The 16,818-nt window shown below is 35.1% G+C and overlaps 3 protein-coding genes across 5 annotated transcripts in view; all 3 read left to right on the forward strand.

Annotated features, from left to right (window-relative positions):
* Positions 1-708: 708 nt before the first annotated feature.
* Positions 709-6,636, forward strand: LOC105426789 (sperm flagella and cilia-associated protein 2-like). Its single transcript, XM_089075980.1, has 8 exons — positions 709-975; positions 1,245-2,132; positions 2,955-3,164; positions 3,297-3,888; positions 4,171-4,450; positions 4,706-5,474; positions 5,809-6,569; positions 6,633-6,636. Exons 1-8 carry the CDS (start codon positions 709-711, stop codon positions 6,634-6,636), a joined length of 3,771 nt encoding a protein of 1,256 aa, XP_088932106.1.
* Positions 6,637-6,859: 223 nt separating this feature from the next.
* On the forward strand, positions 6,860-9,615 carry LOC105426775 (sperm flagella and cilia-associated protein 2-like). 2 transcript variants are annotated; one of them, XM_089085396.1, is made up of 4 exons: positions 6,860-7,756; positions 8,025-8,298; positions 8,896-9,038; positions 9,343-9,615. In XM_089085396.1, the coding sequence occupies exons 1-3, from the start codon at positions 7,065-7,067 to the stop codon at positions 8,914-8,916; spliced, it is 987 nt and encodes a 328-aa protein (XP_088941522.1). In that variant the 5' UTR covers positions 6,860-7,064; the 3' UTR covers positions 8,917-9,038; positions 9,343-9,615. The 2 variants fall into 2 exon arrangements, with proteins under 2 accessions (XP_088941522.1, XP_088941521.1); XM_089085395.1 differs by lacking the exon at positions 9,343-9,615 and having other exon boundaries at positions 6,919-7,756; positions 8,025-9,030.
* A 427-nt stretch (positions 9,616-10,042) lies between these two features.
* LOC105423830 (beta-1,4-N-acetylgalactosaminyltransferase bre-4) overlaps positions 10,043-16,818 on the forward strand; it is a 107,411-nt gene continuing 100,635 nt past the window's right edge. For both annotated transcript variants that reach the window (XM_089085387.1, XM_089085388.1), the window contains exon 1: positions 10,043-10,711. The gene's annotated coding sequence lies outside the window, so the exon portion shown is untranslated. The remainder of the gene's footprint in view (positions 10,712-16,818) is intronic.

The following is a 16,818-nucleotide window of genomic DNA, read 5'->3' on the forward strand; positions in this document are numbered from 1 at the left end:
TAAGAAAATAATAATAAAAAAAAAAAAAAAAAGAAAAGCAGAAGCAACAACAAGGATATACACTTTTTATATGCATGATTTATAAGTTTTAATTTTTAATATTAAAGGAGATATACCACACATATTACGTATGTGTGAATGAATTATTGATTATTTAAATTGATGTTTTAAAATATCAAATCTTGGCTTTTTATTTTTTTCTATGTCTATTTCCTCACCTTTATAATATATTTTATGCTCTATTTTTATTATACTAAAGATATCTTTTAAATTTATTTATGAGCAATTAAAAACAAAACTCAAAAGTTTAGATTTTGAATGACTGACTAAAAGCAATAATGAAATTTAACAATATTTAAATATGAAATGAATAAAAGCATAATATATTTTTAGAAGTATATATGAATAACGATACGTAAGTACAACAAATTTAAAAATGTTAAATTCGTAAATATATCTGAAAATTTCTATGTAAAATCCAAAAATATGATCGATATTATATTATTATTATCATTTTGTATCAATCATTTTTCCAAAAAATTCGACGTTCAGTTTTCAGGCGTGTCCGTCCCTAACTTCGTACGATTGCAGTTGTCAAATTGCGAACGTCGTGATGTCCCGACCATGTCGTCAATATCGAAAACGCGTGTCCCGCGATTTCCGGGTACGAGATATCCAAAATTCGACAAAGTGGTCAAAGTTTCATAAATGGCCAATATATTGAAAGAATGGCTATGTAGGACACTGGGTGCGATCATGGATCTCACGCCGGAGACGTTTGGTCGTTACACGAGAGACGGCACCCTGCTGGCCCAGATTCTGCATAGCTACGATATAATCAATAGCAATCAATTAAGTATCATTCTTCGTACGCAAGATCCTGCCTTATCTCGATTGAACTTGAAGATTCTGCGTATCTGGCTGAAACTCATCAACGTCACACTGAGTGACGAATGCATCGAGGAGATCTCCAAAGTATCGCTCGCAAGAATGCCAAAATGCGAAACTTTAAAAATTAACCTGGCTAGAGAATAAAATAGAAAACAAACATATTATAAATTTTTAATTAATCTTAAATTTTATAAAGAAAATATCGGAAAAATATTTCATTAGATACGGCCTGAGAAATGAGGATTTTTCTGATTAATTTGTCAAAAAGTTTCTATTAACTAACGTATTTTTTGTTTGTCAAGATTTTAGAAACAAGGTTTCGAGATGATTTTTTTATGAGAACGATATTTTAGGGTAAAAATGCTGCAGCTCTTCAGCTTTTCTACAAGGTTTACTTGAGTCTCGAAGGCAAGGATCGATTGCATTTTATCGCTCTTCAGAAAGACACTTCAGAAAGACTTCGGAAGTACACATCTAGCAGATTCAACGTCTCCAGAATATCTGAGGATCCAGCTCCTTATTTACCGCCCGAACACCATCTTTCAGAACCGTTAATCGATGCGGCTGATACCATCCTCTGGCATAAAAATAAATTTTGGGCTGTTACAAAAGCCTACAGACAAGAACAAGAGCGAATTGAAGATCTCATGGAATATCCCGCGGTAGAACTGGTTGAACATATTATCCCAGAAAAACTGCCGGATAAGAAGCAGGAAGAGAGCGAAAGATTAGACGAATTCGCTCGCAAACATCCGGCTCGGAAAACGAAGAAAAAATATCAAATAGTTGAATGTTGTCCCTCGAAGAAATCTTTAGACATAGAAAGCATCGAGGATCCTGCAGCTGCCGCGGAATATATTGATTTTCTGAAGAAGCGCAGTAGAAAAACGGCTAAATCTCATGAAGTGAATCTGAAGACACAAACCACGATGATGGCGAATGCTTGGGAACGATTGTTGAGGAAACAAGACAGATCCTTCGACGAGGCTCTCGGCAGACGAGTGTTGGATCAGTCGCGCTATGAGAAACAAATGTTAAGGAAGCTGTGCGAGGTACGGGACTTGAGAAACAGAATCGTGGAGAATCGTAGAATCGTTGAACAGATGTTGCTGAAGAGTAAAGAGAGCGAGGAATATTCGAAGAAGGATCATCGCGAAGAAATAATAAAGGAAGAGAGAGAAGACGTGGAAATGGAAGTCTGCAGAATGCATGAACTTCGTCGGAGAATTTGCGAGGAAAAAGTAAGTGAGTGATAATTCACTACGCTCTAAGATGAAATATATGATATATCTTCTGAGAGTAGGAGAAAACAAGCATGAGACACAAAGACAATGATAACGTAATATATTTCGAAAATTAACAAAAATATAAATGTGAAATTAGAATAAAATAGAAAAATATTGAAATTTGAAAATATAAAGAAAAAACTGAAAAAGATTATATAATTGAAAGATAATATGCATTATCTATATAAGTTAAATATATTGAAAAAAAATATATACATCGAATTTAAGAGATGCATATAAATAGAAAAAAATTGGTATCTGTGAAGTTGATATTTTATTAATTTTTAAAAAAGGATAATTTCAATAGTTTTCATAGTTCTAAGTTTCTAAAACATCAAACAAAAATTTCTGCAATTCATCTTTAATATCATCAAACCATCTAAAATAAAAAATGTTGTTAACTTTACATTCCAAGATACATCTCTTTTTAAAACACAAAAATTAATCAATTAAAAATAGCTTCTTGTATTGTTTTTATATCTAAAAAAGATGTATCGTACTGAAACGTGAAGTTAACACAATATATTTTATTTTTGATTTTTAATATTAAAAATGCGGAATTTTTAATATTTATTAGAAAGTGTAGAATTATAAAAATTGATACTAAAACAATTATTATTTTTTTTAAATTAAATAAAAAATAAAATATGCCAAAATTTCATAGACACAAAAAATTATAATAAATTTTAATTATTAATAATATATGAAGAGTGATTATATTGTATAAAAAATGCAAGAGTCGAATATGCAAGTGAAAAAAATTTAATCACTTTGCAGATGCGCAGAATGAAGGAGAAATATCAAAGCATCTGTTCAGAGATCGTAAACGATTTTGTGGATATCGCAATGAAGATTTCTGATTATCGTCAAGAGAATAATAATCATATTCAAAATTTTATTTGGAACGAATGTAGAACGTTATTTCTAAAGAATCAACCGATATTTGAACTTATAGACTATTTTGATGATATTGAAGAGATAGAAAGTGTAGGAGAAATAAAAGATAAAGAAAAGATGAAGGAGATAATAAAAAATAATGCAGAAAGGAAAAGCTGGGAAAGTATAAAAAACGAAGAAAAAATGAAGATTAGAAAAGGATTAAAAATTGAAGAAAATCAGAGGTTAGAAATGGAACGTTGGCGATCTCTGGTGGATGCGGATTTTGAAAGTTATCAAGATCTAGCCGCTCCCTGGGATCAATTCGTACCGAAGAGAGAAGAAGAAGCTGAACAAATTTATAGACTAGGTTGCGTTGTGCTTGGATATATCGTTCATCGTTTATTGGAGATTTTATATCCTTATCCGACTGAAGTATTTAGTTGTCCAGTGCCTAAAGTTAAGTTCGCAGCTATTGTCTTGGGCATAACAAATGTCAGTTTGCTTGAACAGATGCGAGAATTGCTGAAGAATACCGGAATTCGTTTGTTAACGATGGAAGACGCGATTAATTATTGTCTCGAGAAGTACAAACAGGAAATGACCGATGTGGAATACATCGATTTGAACATTATTTCGGCGACGGCAAGAGACATCAAGAAATTGGAGGCTAAGGATAAGACAAACAATTTGAAGGATTTGAAGGACCCGAAGAAGATCGAACAATCAGCAAAGATAGCAACATCCCAGCAGAGTACAGAGAAACAAACGCAAACACCTAGACAGATACCTTACGACGATATAGATCCAATTTTAAGCAACACTGCTTATATAGGTAGAGGAATTTAAATAGAGATTAAAATTAATTAATAATGTAAAATGATTTTATCTCTAATCAATATCGAAGTCGTTTATATTAATAATGCTTTTGAGTACAATACAATTTATAAGAAAGAAAGTAGTGCTATATTTAAAACTAATTATTTATCTTATAGTGACTATAATAAATATTAGAATTTTAAAAATACCAATTGCCGAGGATTTATTTCTATTTATTTTCGTTGATTGCAAAATAGGAGCAACTACTTGTTACTTAATGATTACTTGCACTACTTAGGCAAATGGACTTACGAATTTCTAACGTTGGGTCAGCCAATTTCGAACGAATTGAATACAAAGATACTAATTGAGTATTTAAAAGGAATTGGAGATGTCGAGGGTTGGGTACTAATAAATTATCCTAATACGTACGAACAAATGGCAATGTTAGAGAAAGCGCTGACAGGACGCGAGATACTTTTCGATACTGTCAATTTTACAGACATTGAAGATATCGATCTTTCGTCACCTAGGATTGTGTTCGATAGTGATAAGGTCGATACATTTACGATATGCAGGCATGTTTGATTATTTCATATCGAAATTACTATATGATTTTAATATTAATTTTAAAGAGATATTTAATATCGCTGACATCACTGGCATTCATACGTTCAGATTTATTTATTACGAATGGTTCTATATAACAGTGCATTTGAGAATGAATCCTATATATATATATATATCAATTCGTTATCTTGCATTAACTAATTTAATTAATTATTTATTACTGCATAGTATGGATTTTCTAAAAATTAATATAACTTTAATAGACAATCTAGATTATTGCCGAATCCAATCTCCAGAACAAAAGATTACAACAGTACCTCGACAACATTTATGACAACCTATATCAAGGCAATGCTGAAGCCTGAAAAATCAATAGATGATCAAGAACAGTTTTGTATACCTTTATCCCACGATGCTACTTTGATGGATAAATATTATGCTAATCAAAATATCGCATATGGATTCTTTTACAATGTTCTTGATCTCTCAACTTTGAAACAATTGGTCGAATTTATTACGGATTGCTTCTACAAAAAAACATCATTTTCCGAAAAGATTTTACGAATGCATTACGACGAACAAAAATCTCCTATTGATTCAAAGACAGTTGTTGTCAAACGTTTGATACCGAAAGCCAAATGGGAACAATCAGAGTATAAAATCGAAGTTGAAGATCGTGATTTACAATCGAGAATTCAAACACAATTGATAAATGATTATCCTAGACCTGGAGAAAGCAACTGGCAATGGCTAGATTTTTTTCAATCTCCAGCTTTACTCGAAGTTTTGGCTACATTTTGGGAAAGCATTGAAGAAGCTTATATTGAAAATTTAAAAGAAATTCTTTCTTTAAAAAGAATGCATATGTTAGCCATTGTACCATACAAGAATCTCATTCTTAAGAACTTGATGAAATTTATCGATCGACCCGATAAGCGGCAAATCTTATTGCAAGATTTTCATCGTGCTTTTAATGAAATTGATGAAGATCTCAGAGATGATTTGGATATGAAATGCGAATTGCACTGCCGGGTAAACATAGAAGTTTATTATCAATAAAAGAAAAATATTTATTAAAAAATAATAATTTTTGAATTTTAATAAAACACTTTTGTCATTATTATTTTCTCATTATTATTAAAATCGCACAAAATGCAATTAACTATTAAATAAAATATTGTGGTAATATAGAAAAAAATCTAAGAAAAAAGAAATATTAGCACTTGCTTATATTATCTTAATTTTATTTACTTCGGGACAAGACTTAATGTAAAAAGATTTTTTTATTTTGATAAAATACACTGAAAGAACTGATAGAATACTGAAAGAAGTATATTAATTGCTGAAAATCTCAAAATTTCGCTAGGTCGATGATTTTCGAACGAAATTGTGGGAACTATGTGACACGCGAAGACACGAAGCCGAGGAAGAAAGAAAACGTACATTGCGTAATCAGTGGATTCTGGTAGAAACCATGGTCCTCATCAACGTGTACATTGGAATTTTACAAACAGAAATCGACAGATTCATCGACACTATGCAGCTTCTTCAGGATTATTACACTTCCATGTTACAAAAACCGCTGCAAAAATCGCAATTCTCCAAGATTGTTCTTGATAATATCAAGCTAGAGGACATTTTTCAAGAAAATTCGTTAATCAAAGATAAAGAAGGAACAGTGTCAGAAACGAAGATCGAATCAGGCAAAATTTCAACTCGAACTGTAGATATAAGTCAGTTCAAAATCGAGATCGAAATTCTGCTGATCGACGTATCAAAAAGCTTCGATCCTGATCAGAACACAGTTTACAACATTATCAAGGATAATATTCGACAAGTGCAGAGTATTGTCGATTCCATCTCATCCATGGTGTTGGAGATGTTAAATAGGGAGGAGAAAATCGCCATTCCAAAGACTGAGAAAGGAAGTGCCTCACCTGCGTCCGTTAAATTAACTAAAAAAAATCGCGATCTCATAGAGGAATGGCGGTATGCCGTTTTATTCGAGATCGAGCGAATTCGTCAGAGATTGAATATACTGAATGCAGCTGCTCGATCAGACGTAACCTTTCTTCTAGATACCATGAGGCAGACCTTTCATTGCATTCATGATTATATCATCGAAAGGTTGATATCAGTCATAAAATCACTTGTTTTTATTAATGTTTATTAATTGTCTTATTCAACAAGTTAATGTAACTGCAAAACAAACCTAATAATTTCCTTTCAATGGAATTATTTGATAAAAATATGAATTCTTTCATTAGAATCAGTTATTTATTTATATACATGTGAAATTTGAAAATTTTGCATTAACATTTTATTTCCTTTGCAGATTATAATTTAATTATTTTCTAATATTTTAAATGGTGAACAATTAATATATTTTTTTGTTAACATAACTTTTTGTGGTTGAAAACTGACAATTCTATCTAGATTTTAAAATAATCACTTAACATTTATATTATTTTTATTCTATTATCAAATTAAGAATTTTCAATTATTATTTATATATTATTAATATTATTTATAAACTTGATATTAAATAACAATTGTTTTTAGAAGTAATATATAATATAATATATCTCAAGATACAAACGCGAAATTGAGAGCATCAACGAAATGGCGAACGTTTTTTGCTTCGCCATCGAGGAAGAAAAACCGATTCAGCAGGAACTGTTATTAGACGGCGATCAATTCATTATAAGACCAAATGTTTTAATGTTTCCCGAGGATCAGGAACAATTCACTATCCCAATTAGAGAAGCGCCTTTGCCTTTGCGATTTCGAATGGTTCAACTCGGCCGATTGGTAGACATTTTCCAACGAATCGCCCCGCGCGGAATCGTTAGCGAACGCGTCCTGGTTTACGTCCTCCAGGACCTGGTATCCTGTGGAGAGGAGGACTGTTACCCGCCTTTTGTGCCGTGCGCCTGGCGACAATTGCGACCTCCGGATATCGAGATATTGGTCGAACAACTTTTTGGCGCCGCCGAATATATCGAATGGCGAGAGTTCATTCTGTACGCAATGGATCTGCCTGTGCCATCGCATCAGGATATTCTAAAGGCGCGCGCAGTCTTCAAGATGCAAGATCCTGAGTCAAGGGAGGTAGTCACCTGCGAGCAATTTCACTCGGCACCCTTATGGTTCCTCGAAATTTCCACTTTTCACGAGAATCTCTTGGACGGGGAGCTTGATTACAACAATTCCGATACGGTAAAGGATGTAATGTTACGCGAGAAAGCGCGATTAGGCGAGCGAGTTGCGGGTTTGAAGAGCGACCTCATAGAAACGTGGGAGGATAATTCTGAGTACGTATTAAAAATAAATTGAAAACTTGTCGAACGGAGAATTAAAAAAGATATTAATCCGGCTTTTGAACAAACTCATTAAAACATTATTTAAATTGAACAATGTAAATTGAAACCGATTTTTACATTTCGTTGAAACGGTTTTTCATTCAATAAATCGTTTATTTTCTGTTATGTATTTCTGATTAATTTTTTAAATGTATCTTTATTTTTTTCGAATTTCAATTTTTAAAAAATGTTGTAAATAAACATAAATGGTTTTTGATAGTACAATATTGAGGCTGATGCTGGCGAAGGAACTTCTTTGCCGAATGTACCTAGTAAATCGAGATTCTGTTCATTATACGGCTATGCTATTAGCCTTTTGCAAGGCTGAAAATCCTAGTGAAGGTCTTGGAAAGGCGTTCACTCTTGCTATGGGTGCTAAAGTTTGTACCGACGTAATAGAAGGTGAGAAATACGTCAAAGAGTTTGTCAAAGAGAAGCGTCGTGCTAAGGAGTTGAAATTGAACCAGGATTATGTTCGAGAGGAAGCTAATGAGGTAACTCAAAATTTATGTTAATACTAATTTATTCAATTACTGTCTTTTGAAGTCGACTTGTTGCACTCACGATGAAATAAACGAAGGATAAAATAAAAGAAAAACGATAAGAAATAATCAACATAGATAAGATAAGTAAAAATAACAGAGAAACAAAGAAAAGCATTATTTTGAAAATGTAGAAAATGTAAATTCTTTTTGTTAAAATAGCAGAAACAGACTGTTAAAAATATTACGCTCGCTTTCGAATTAAAAGTGAAATATTTTTTATTATTTATATAATATCGCAATTTTATAAAGAGATATTTATAAAAGTCATATACAAATTTAATAAAAGTTACATATTACAAATGTATAATGTAAAACAAGAAAAAAAATAATGTTACATCCTCTTGAGTAAAAGGCGACATATCCGGTTTCACATAGTGCGAGAAATTATGAATTACATAATAAATGAAACGATAAAAGCTGTCACTATGTTTGAGAGATCTCGCGACTTAGATCCGAAACGTCAAATAATGATACAGCAGTTAAACGGATTGGAAGAGATAGATCCGGCAGGGCTCTTACCACCGGAAAAGATATCCGAACACCTAGTTACAGAAGATCCATCGATGATCAATGACGAACACGAATACGAGCAGTTTCCCGTGTCAACCGAAGACGGAATGCCGGAAGATCGCGAGAGGATCCAGCAGCACGAAAAGATAATCTATTGGTTACCGCGGGATATATGCCTGGTAAATTCCTTCTTTACTCTCGCAAGTAATTTCGCATAAGGGTAAATTTTTATAAGAAAAAAAAAAAATATATATATAAATTTTTAATTGGAAAAGTAAATCTAAAACTTGGAGTAAAGTTTAAGTTGCGAAAAGCGAATTTGAGTTGGGGACGCAAGTTTAATTGGAAAAGCAGATGTGATCGGCGATATATAAACGTATACGAGTTATATAAATACACTTTTGCGATAATTTTGACTTCTTGAGTTGAGTTTGTTAGATTCCACTTAAACTAATAAGATACGTCTTATATATTCTTTTTCAGACGGTTCTGTCCACGTGTCTGCCGTGGCTTGCATCGCAAGCAGATCTTTTTCAAACTCTGAGCCTTCGCGAAGGAATAGCTCGTGTGTACGATGATTTAAGAGACGAAGAGCTAAATGATGAGAAAGATCTTGTTTTAGCACACCGTCTAGTGAACCACATTTTCATCCGCGAATTACTTCGCGCTTCTAGCAAATTTACTTCGAAAAACATGGCAGATCTGCTCCGCAATATTTTAAAAAGTCGAGTCGAGAAAATAGTGTAAGAAAGTTCATTTTTAAAAATACATAGAATAAAATATTGATGAAAAATAAATATATAAGTATGTAATATACATAATTGTCCTTTACAAACAATATTTAATATAAATCGGCTCGATATTTGGAACAAATATTTTCCACTCCGAAATTTGTGTCAGAGATTACAGAGCACCTAAGGCGATCATAATTCATAAGTATTCGGATTGCATGTTCCCATCGAGAACAATGCTTCCCTATCTGAAGAGGGTGAAAGCATCCCCGGTGAGAACGAGCTTATCATGAATCGAGCCCTTCCTGCCTCGCGAGGAATTCGTAGTCATCGCCAGATGTCACCACACGGCCGACACGCTTGTCGGACGGGCAGCGGACGAGCTCCGCCAATCAGGGCGTTGTATTTCCGCCGGTGCCGCGGCGGACGCTGGCGCTTGCTCGCGGCCGCGCCGCGACAGTCTCACGACGAGATGTCCTCCGCGGCGGAGATTATCGGAGCAGCTCCGCGTCCCCCTCGCCCTGCGACAAGCGATCGTCGTCGTCGTCGTCGTCTGGCGAGCGACGTTACCCGCTCATCGCCGTCGGCACGCCCGCCGCGACCCCCGCGATTCGTCGACGAACCGCTGGCCGAGTCGACAATTCGATAAGAACGAAAGCGAGAAGGGAAGAAAGAAAGGGAGGCGGGAGGGGAGGGGAGAAAGACACACCAAACGCGAGAGCTCGGAAGCGGCGCGCCCGAATTAACGCGGCCTCGGCCGTCGTCGCGACAGGGCCGGCTGTTGGAAGCTGCACGAACGGACACGACGCGACCCGATCCGACGCGACGCGATCACGTGGCCGTCCGTCCGTCCCTCCGACCGACCGTGTTTACTTTCGTGCATTCATTCGCTCGTTCGTTCGTTCGTTCGTTCGTTCGTTCGTTCGATCCCGTGTGCGCCTCCGCCGAATTGACGAGGCAGTGCGACGCGACGTCGGCGCGTTCATCTCGCGTATTCGGGATGTGACACGCCGCGAATGTGCCTCACGTCTCGCACCCGTGAAACCCGGATGCTGCGTGTCTACGCCGAGGAGGCGGGCAGACAACGACGTGATCATCGACGACGGTCGACTGTAACAGAGGTGAGCATCACAGTGTTGTGTGTCAATATACAGTGTTGTTTATCTCTCGCGGTAAATTACGTCAAGCTCACGTGACAGCTGATGACGTGAGATTTACCGCAGCCGAGGGAGAAAGAGAAAGAGTGAGAGAAATCGAGGTCTTTTTGTTCGAGTGAAATGTTAAGTATATTACTATCAGCTTTACCTTAAACCATGTGCAATTCGCAAACCGCAAGATAAAAGTCTAATTATACTATGCTATATTTAATTTTGACTTACGTATGTACTCCGATAATATGCCTGATAATTATAATTATGATAATCTTTATGTGTTGAAAGTATCCTATGAATCACACGACGCGTACATACGTCGAATTTTATTATAAAAATTCTCATTCGAATAATAATTTTTGATCTAATAATTTTTGATTATTAAATTAATCCGAATATTAAATTAATCGCAGTATTCATGTTTGAACGGAAAAACGATAAAAGAGAGGAGAACGAAATATAGGATCACGATAAGAATAATAATATCTCAAATTATCTTATTTTTGGCATATTTTTTTATCAACCAAGTTTAGTTTGCGTGCGCAATGATAGGCAATTGAGGTCCCCTCTGCCCTCTCCTCTCTCTCTCGCTTTCTCTCCGTCTTTATTTCACGAAGATTTTAAAATAGTATTAAACGCTCGCGTGCACTCTTAACGTGTAACGTGTTGTTTCCCGGATTATGATACTACATGAAAGTTAATGCGCCGAAATTATACGATTCATTTCGCTTAGCGGAACGCACACGCGAAGCCCGCGCATTTTGCATTTAATGCGCAGCGCGGGTCAAATGAGAATGTAGGAATAAGTTTGCGAGAATACGCTGCAATTCGTCGCTTATTAAATCCACGGAGTACCGTTCCGAAATTTCGTGTAATTTGGCACATTTTCGCCCGTGCAAATGTGCCGGACACGATTACTTTTCCCACGTCGAATTCAAACTTTGAACATTCAACGCGAACGCGGAAAGTCATAACATTGTATTCTCAATGGAGTGCATTTTGTAATCTGTTAATTTCGAATTTGCACGGTTGACTTTAACGAGCACCGAGCTCCCCATTGTAAAGTTAATATTATAATAACTGTGTATTAATACTATGACAATAGTTATTTTGTACCTAATCGTATATAAATTGAATTTGCCGCTTAATTAGAAATTACAAACAACAATTTACGCTTTATAGAAGGCATTATCATCATTTTAATTCAAATTAAATGTAGAAAGACAGTTGAAAATTATTTCTCTTTAAAAATATTGTTCGCTTCTTAGAATATTCTTTAAATTTTTTTCTTAAATTTTGGAACCAAATTACCGGTTGAAAGTTTGTATATTAGATTTCTATATAAAACATAACATTTTTTAAGAAAAAGTAACTTCAATATAAAATTGTAGATTAATATAATAAAAAAAAGAATATCTAGAATACCATAAATTTAATTATGATCCACTCTATAACAAAAGAAGATCGTCGTAGCAAAAAAGAGACTTGACGAAGTCAAATGACTCTTAATGAAAGCGGCATTCAAATTTTTATTAAGTAACTCTTCTATCGGCGGTATAGAGACTGAAATTCTCGTGGCTATCGGTTTTTAATCTTTTTGTTGAACTTAAATTGACAGTTGAAAGAGAGGTCCTATATCGATTCCTATTTAGATGGAAGATTGGACAGAAAATTATCATCGTTTCAAGAAAAAGCTATTCGTAGTGAAATTAATATGTAATATGGAATATCTAAAAGTCTGAATTTAATTGCGAGTCTGAAAGAAAATTGCGGCCACAAATGAAAAATTTACCGAGTCAAATTCTTTCTGATTTCTGATGACAGCGGCGTTCGAATTTTTCAATAGTCGTTTAATGGTCGAAATTTTTAATAGTCGATGCGCCCGTCTATCGGCTATAAAGTCTGAAATTCGAAACGAAATCGCCGTGGCGTCATTGTGCAAAAACAATCCAGAAACCCCTATGTGTACGATGACCTAAATGCACGGCACTTTTAATCCGCGGAGACGAAGCGTGCGCATCGATAAAGGTCGACAGAGCGAGAACGAATAGCGCATTCTGCGCCTTTTTTCTTCCCTGCAAAAAAAATACTTCTCGCTTCATCGCTGAAAGACTGTATCTTATCCTCCTTTTTCATCCCGCGAGTAGTTTCCCTTGTTTATTCGCGAGGGAGACTCGAAATAACATCCGACAGCGTGCGAAACTTTGCTTCTCGAGATGCACCTTCAACGAGAAAGTTTAAGGATATAAACGCAAACTTCTACGAGATAAATATGTCCCTCTTAAATAAAAAAAATAGATTTTCCAGCTTTGAAAAGCCTTAAAATTATAACTATAAATATGACACATTTTTTTTCTTGCGACTAAAACTCTTTTTTTTTTATTTTTTGCATATTTGGAATTTATTAAAAGATTGATTTCAATCTGTGATACATCATCACAGTTTTACTGTATACATTTAATACGTTTTTTTTTTCTTTTCCTTTCATAATTTGGATAATTTGGCGTAAACAACGATTCGATCGATAGATACGTGATTAGAGATAATCATGTACGTTAGATTGGATACATGCGACCATAACAATGCATAAAGCGTGAAAATAACCGACATGTCTATGCGTACGCGCCTATTAAACATAGTGCCCTGTGCGCTTTTTCCGTATTTGCATAAAGCGAGATGAGTTCTCTGTACGCTAATGGGGCGCTGTAAATCTCGACGATTATAACATCAGGGTGCTGCGAGCGTTCCCATTGTGCGCGCCGATTCGATACATTACGACAAATTCGATTCTCTATCGAGCCGGCTGGTGGCAATTCGAATTTTGCAGCAAATTGTACTTTATTATGCCACGAGTCATTAGTTACTACGTTCTACCTGCAACGGTAATTCATGCCGGCATTCGATCGTGGCTTTCGCGCGGTGGATAAACAGTGAATTTCGATAAATTTTGAAATGCGAATACTGTCGCGTAAACAGAATGCACACTTTGTAATTTTATGTTTTTTTTTTTTTTTTTATAAATTTTCTATCAATGGTCATGCCGATAATACCCGGCGAATTGAATACATTTAATTGAAATTGTTTCAATAATTGCACTTTTTTCAGATTTATTCGACGAGAAGCTAATTTAGTAATCTGTTATTACGATAAAATTCGATATTTATAAAGGCAAAAATAACGAAAGATAAAAAAGAAGGGGATTTCGCGCTTGTATAATTTTTTTACCCGCGTTTATTCTTCTCATCTCGATATGTGGTGCTCCGTCCGAAATTTCAGTTTCACGTTGTTGATTGTTTTTACAAATAACGCTAATGGAATTTAGAGATTCGCTGGCGTTTCATTAAATCTGTTTTGCACGCCGACCTCTCCTGGATGAGCGAAGTGCTATACATTCCGTTTGTGATATAATTAAATAATTGTCGGATTGTTCTGCACGATCGTTAAGCGTCTACTGCCGGAACGACGAGCGATCGCTTTCGTGACAAGTGACCGTGACAACGTCACGGTTATGGTCGTTGCTCGTTCGTTATGTATTGAAATCGCCGATAAGATTGTCGAAATGACGATCGTTATCGGGCACGTGGCTGTGATTAATCGTTTGTCTTTCATGGTTCGATTATACATTGAAACTGTCCGTCCGAATCGAATGTCGCGTTTGGTACATGCACGTCCGAGCGCCTCCCAATGTTCCCCATCGATTCCTTCGATTATTCCAGAATATAATACAATTATGGCCGGTTCTCGATCCCGATATGACTGCGGATATCGCGCGATACTCGTTTCATTAATACGTTGCGGGTCATTGTGCGACTAGTAATCACATCTGTATGTAAACCGGTTCAGATGACCACACATCTCTGTTTCCCCTTTTCACGTTTCCCCACAATTTTTCCATATTATTTTTATACACCCGACACCACGAATGCAACATTTCACCGCGTGGTTCAGATAACATGGAAATGTGAAATGGAAGCTTGAATTTCCTGTGTTTTTCAGAGAATAAATAGAATTTTTAGCGTTCGTAAGAAAATACTCCAATGTATTTACCATAACGATATCGCGGTGACTCGCGCATCTACTTGTATCTATTGCACATTTATTAATTATTTTCTGAATTTTTACGTCCGCTTAGTTACGTCCATCGGCTTCTACATAATTTTAAAAATATATTTTATTAGCTTTCTTAACAACGCGTGACGACAAACAATGAAATGTTTTTTGGAAGATATATCACGTGAAATGTCTATTTTTTTCTTTTTCTCAGTATTATATTAATCGTTTTTATTAAAAAAAAAAGAATACTTAAATGTATGAGAAAATTACTTCACATGTTAAAATGTTAACACATATGATATGTAACGTTGTCTAGAATATTTTATGATAGCATTCTCATGGGTATTTTCATTTTATGATAGTATTCTCATGAATATTTTCATGTTTTCAACTTAATTAATTGCTTGTTGGTCTTTACAAGAGCGTTATCACTATCGTGTTTTATTCACGCAGACTTAGCTTCCCTTGTGTATTATGTGATAAACTTTACTCACAAGATGATCTTTTAGCTACTTTTTTAATGAATTATATACGTACGAAAAAAATTTAATATTTTATATGTTATTCACACATATATCACGAAAGATATTACATTAATATCTATATTAATGCACATTGAACACTGAAAAATAATTTATTATAAATATGATATATTGGAATAAATATGTGTTTTATGAATATTTAAAGATTAATTTTAATGTTATATATTATTACACACACACACACACACACACACACACACACACACACACACACACACACACACACACACACACACACACACACACATATAAAATCTAAAAATTTATACGTATAAATTGTATAAATACGTATACGTATAAATAATATAATAAAGAATTATTATTAATTTGTGGAAGACGGTGATATAATGTATATAAAACATCATTAATTTACGGGAGCAATTAAACCGGTTCGGTATTTTTTTCTCACGTTTTTTACGATGTAAAACGCTGCATTGGTAAAGTGGATCAATATTGTTTTCTTGTTTCCGTTGTCGACAGCCAACTCGCTTCCGCGGCTCCTTCAACGTAATTTAATCAGGGATGCAATTCCGTCGAAGAGAACCGACAGACAAGGAAAGTTTGCCTCGACGGAGAATTACTTAATTACGGAACGGAACCGAGTTCTCCTCCGCCTTTCCGGATAGCCTCTCTATCTTTCCTTATAGCTTATTAAGTATGCGCAAGAAATCTTGCCGAATCATTTGCTAACGACGATGATCTTATGACCGGAAGCTGTCGTTACAGTTCACGCGAGCGCGACAAGGATGGACGCTGCGATTCGTCCCTCGCAGATGTAGCACTTGACACTTTATCGCTTTAACATAATTGATGCCATAACTTTTGCGAGCCATTACGACGTCGCGATTGAGGGAGCTCTGTCATGTTCTTGCGAAAGGTAAATTAATCTCACGAATAACACTAGTCGACAGGGTTCTCACAGTTAAGAGGATTATAATTAACTTCTACCGTGAGATTTACAAAATGAGATTTGATTATTGTGTAAGAAGTTGCGCTCGTTTTTCTTAATCTCTTAACGTTTTGCAAAAATATAGTAATACAATCAAAATACAATAAAACAATAAAAAGAAGTGAAATAAAAAATGATTTTTACTGGGTTTTACTGGGTTTTACTACGTATAATTAGCACAGTATATTGTATTGATAAAGTACGTCAAGAAATTACTTTTTATTATTTTTAAAAGTTTTTTCTTCGCGTTTTTTTTTTTTAATTTATCTTTTCTCGCGAATTCTTGAAAACGTTGTAGCCTTGACCTCGAAGCTTTTCCAACTTTTATTCTCCGCATCGACGAAGGATTCAAGAGTTCTTTCATTCAATCACAGTTGACTTTGTCGATAGCCACGTGCAATTGATATATATATATATATATATATATATATAAAGAAAGGCTTTTCACCTTTAGCGACTTCAATTTTGGTCGAATTCTTCTCGGCTGCTACTCCTCGTCGCTACTCCTCGGGCTGTTTGAACATTTAAATATG

The sequence above is a fragment of the Pogonomyrmex barbatus genome, unplaced genomic scaffold (genome assembly GCF_055798465.1).
Source record: "Pogonomyrmex barbatus isolate J1 unplaced genomic scaffold, ASM5579846v1 scaffold1, whole genome shotgun sequence".
NCBI lineage: Eukaryota > Metazoa > Arthropoda > Insecta > Hymenoptera > Formicidae > Pogonomyrmex > Pogonomyrmex barbatus.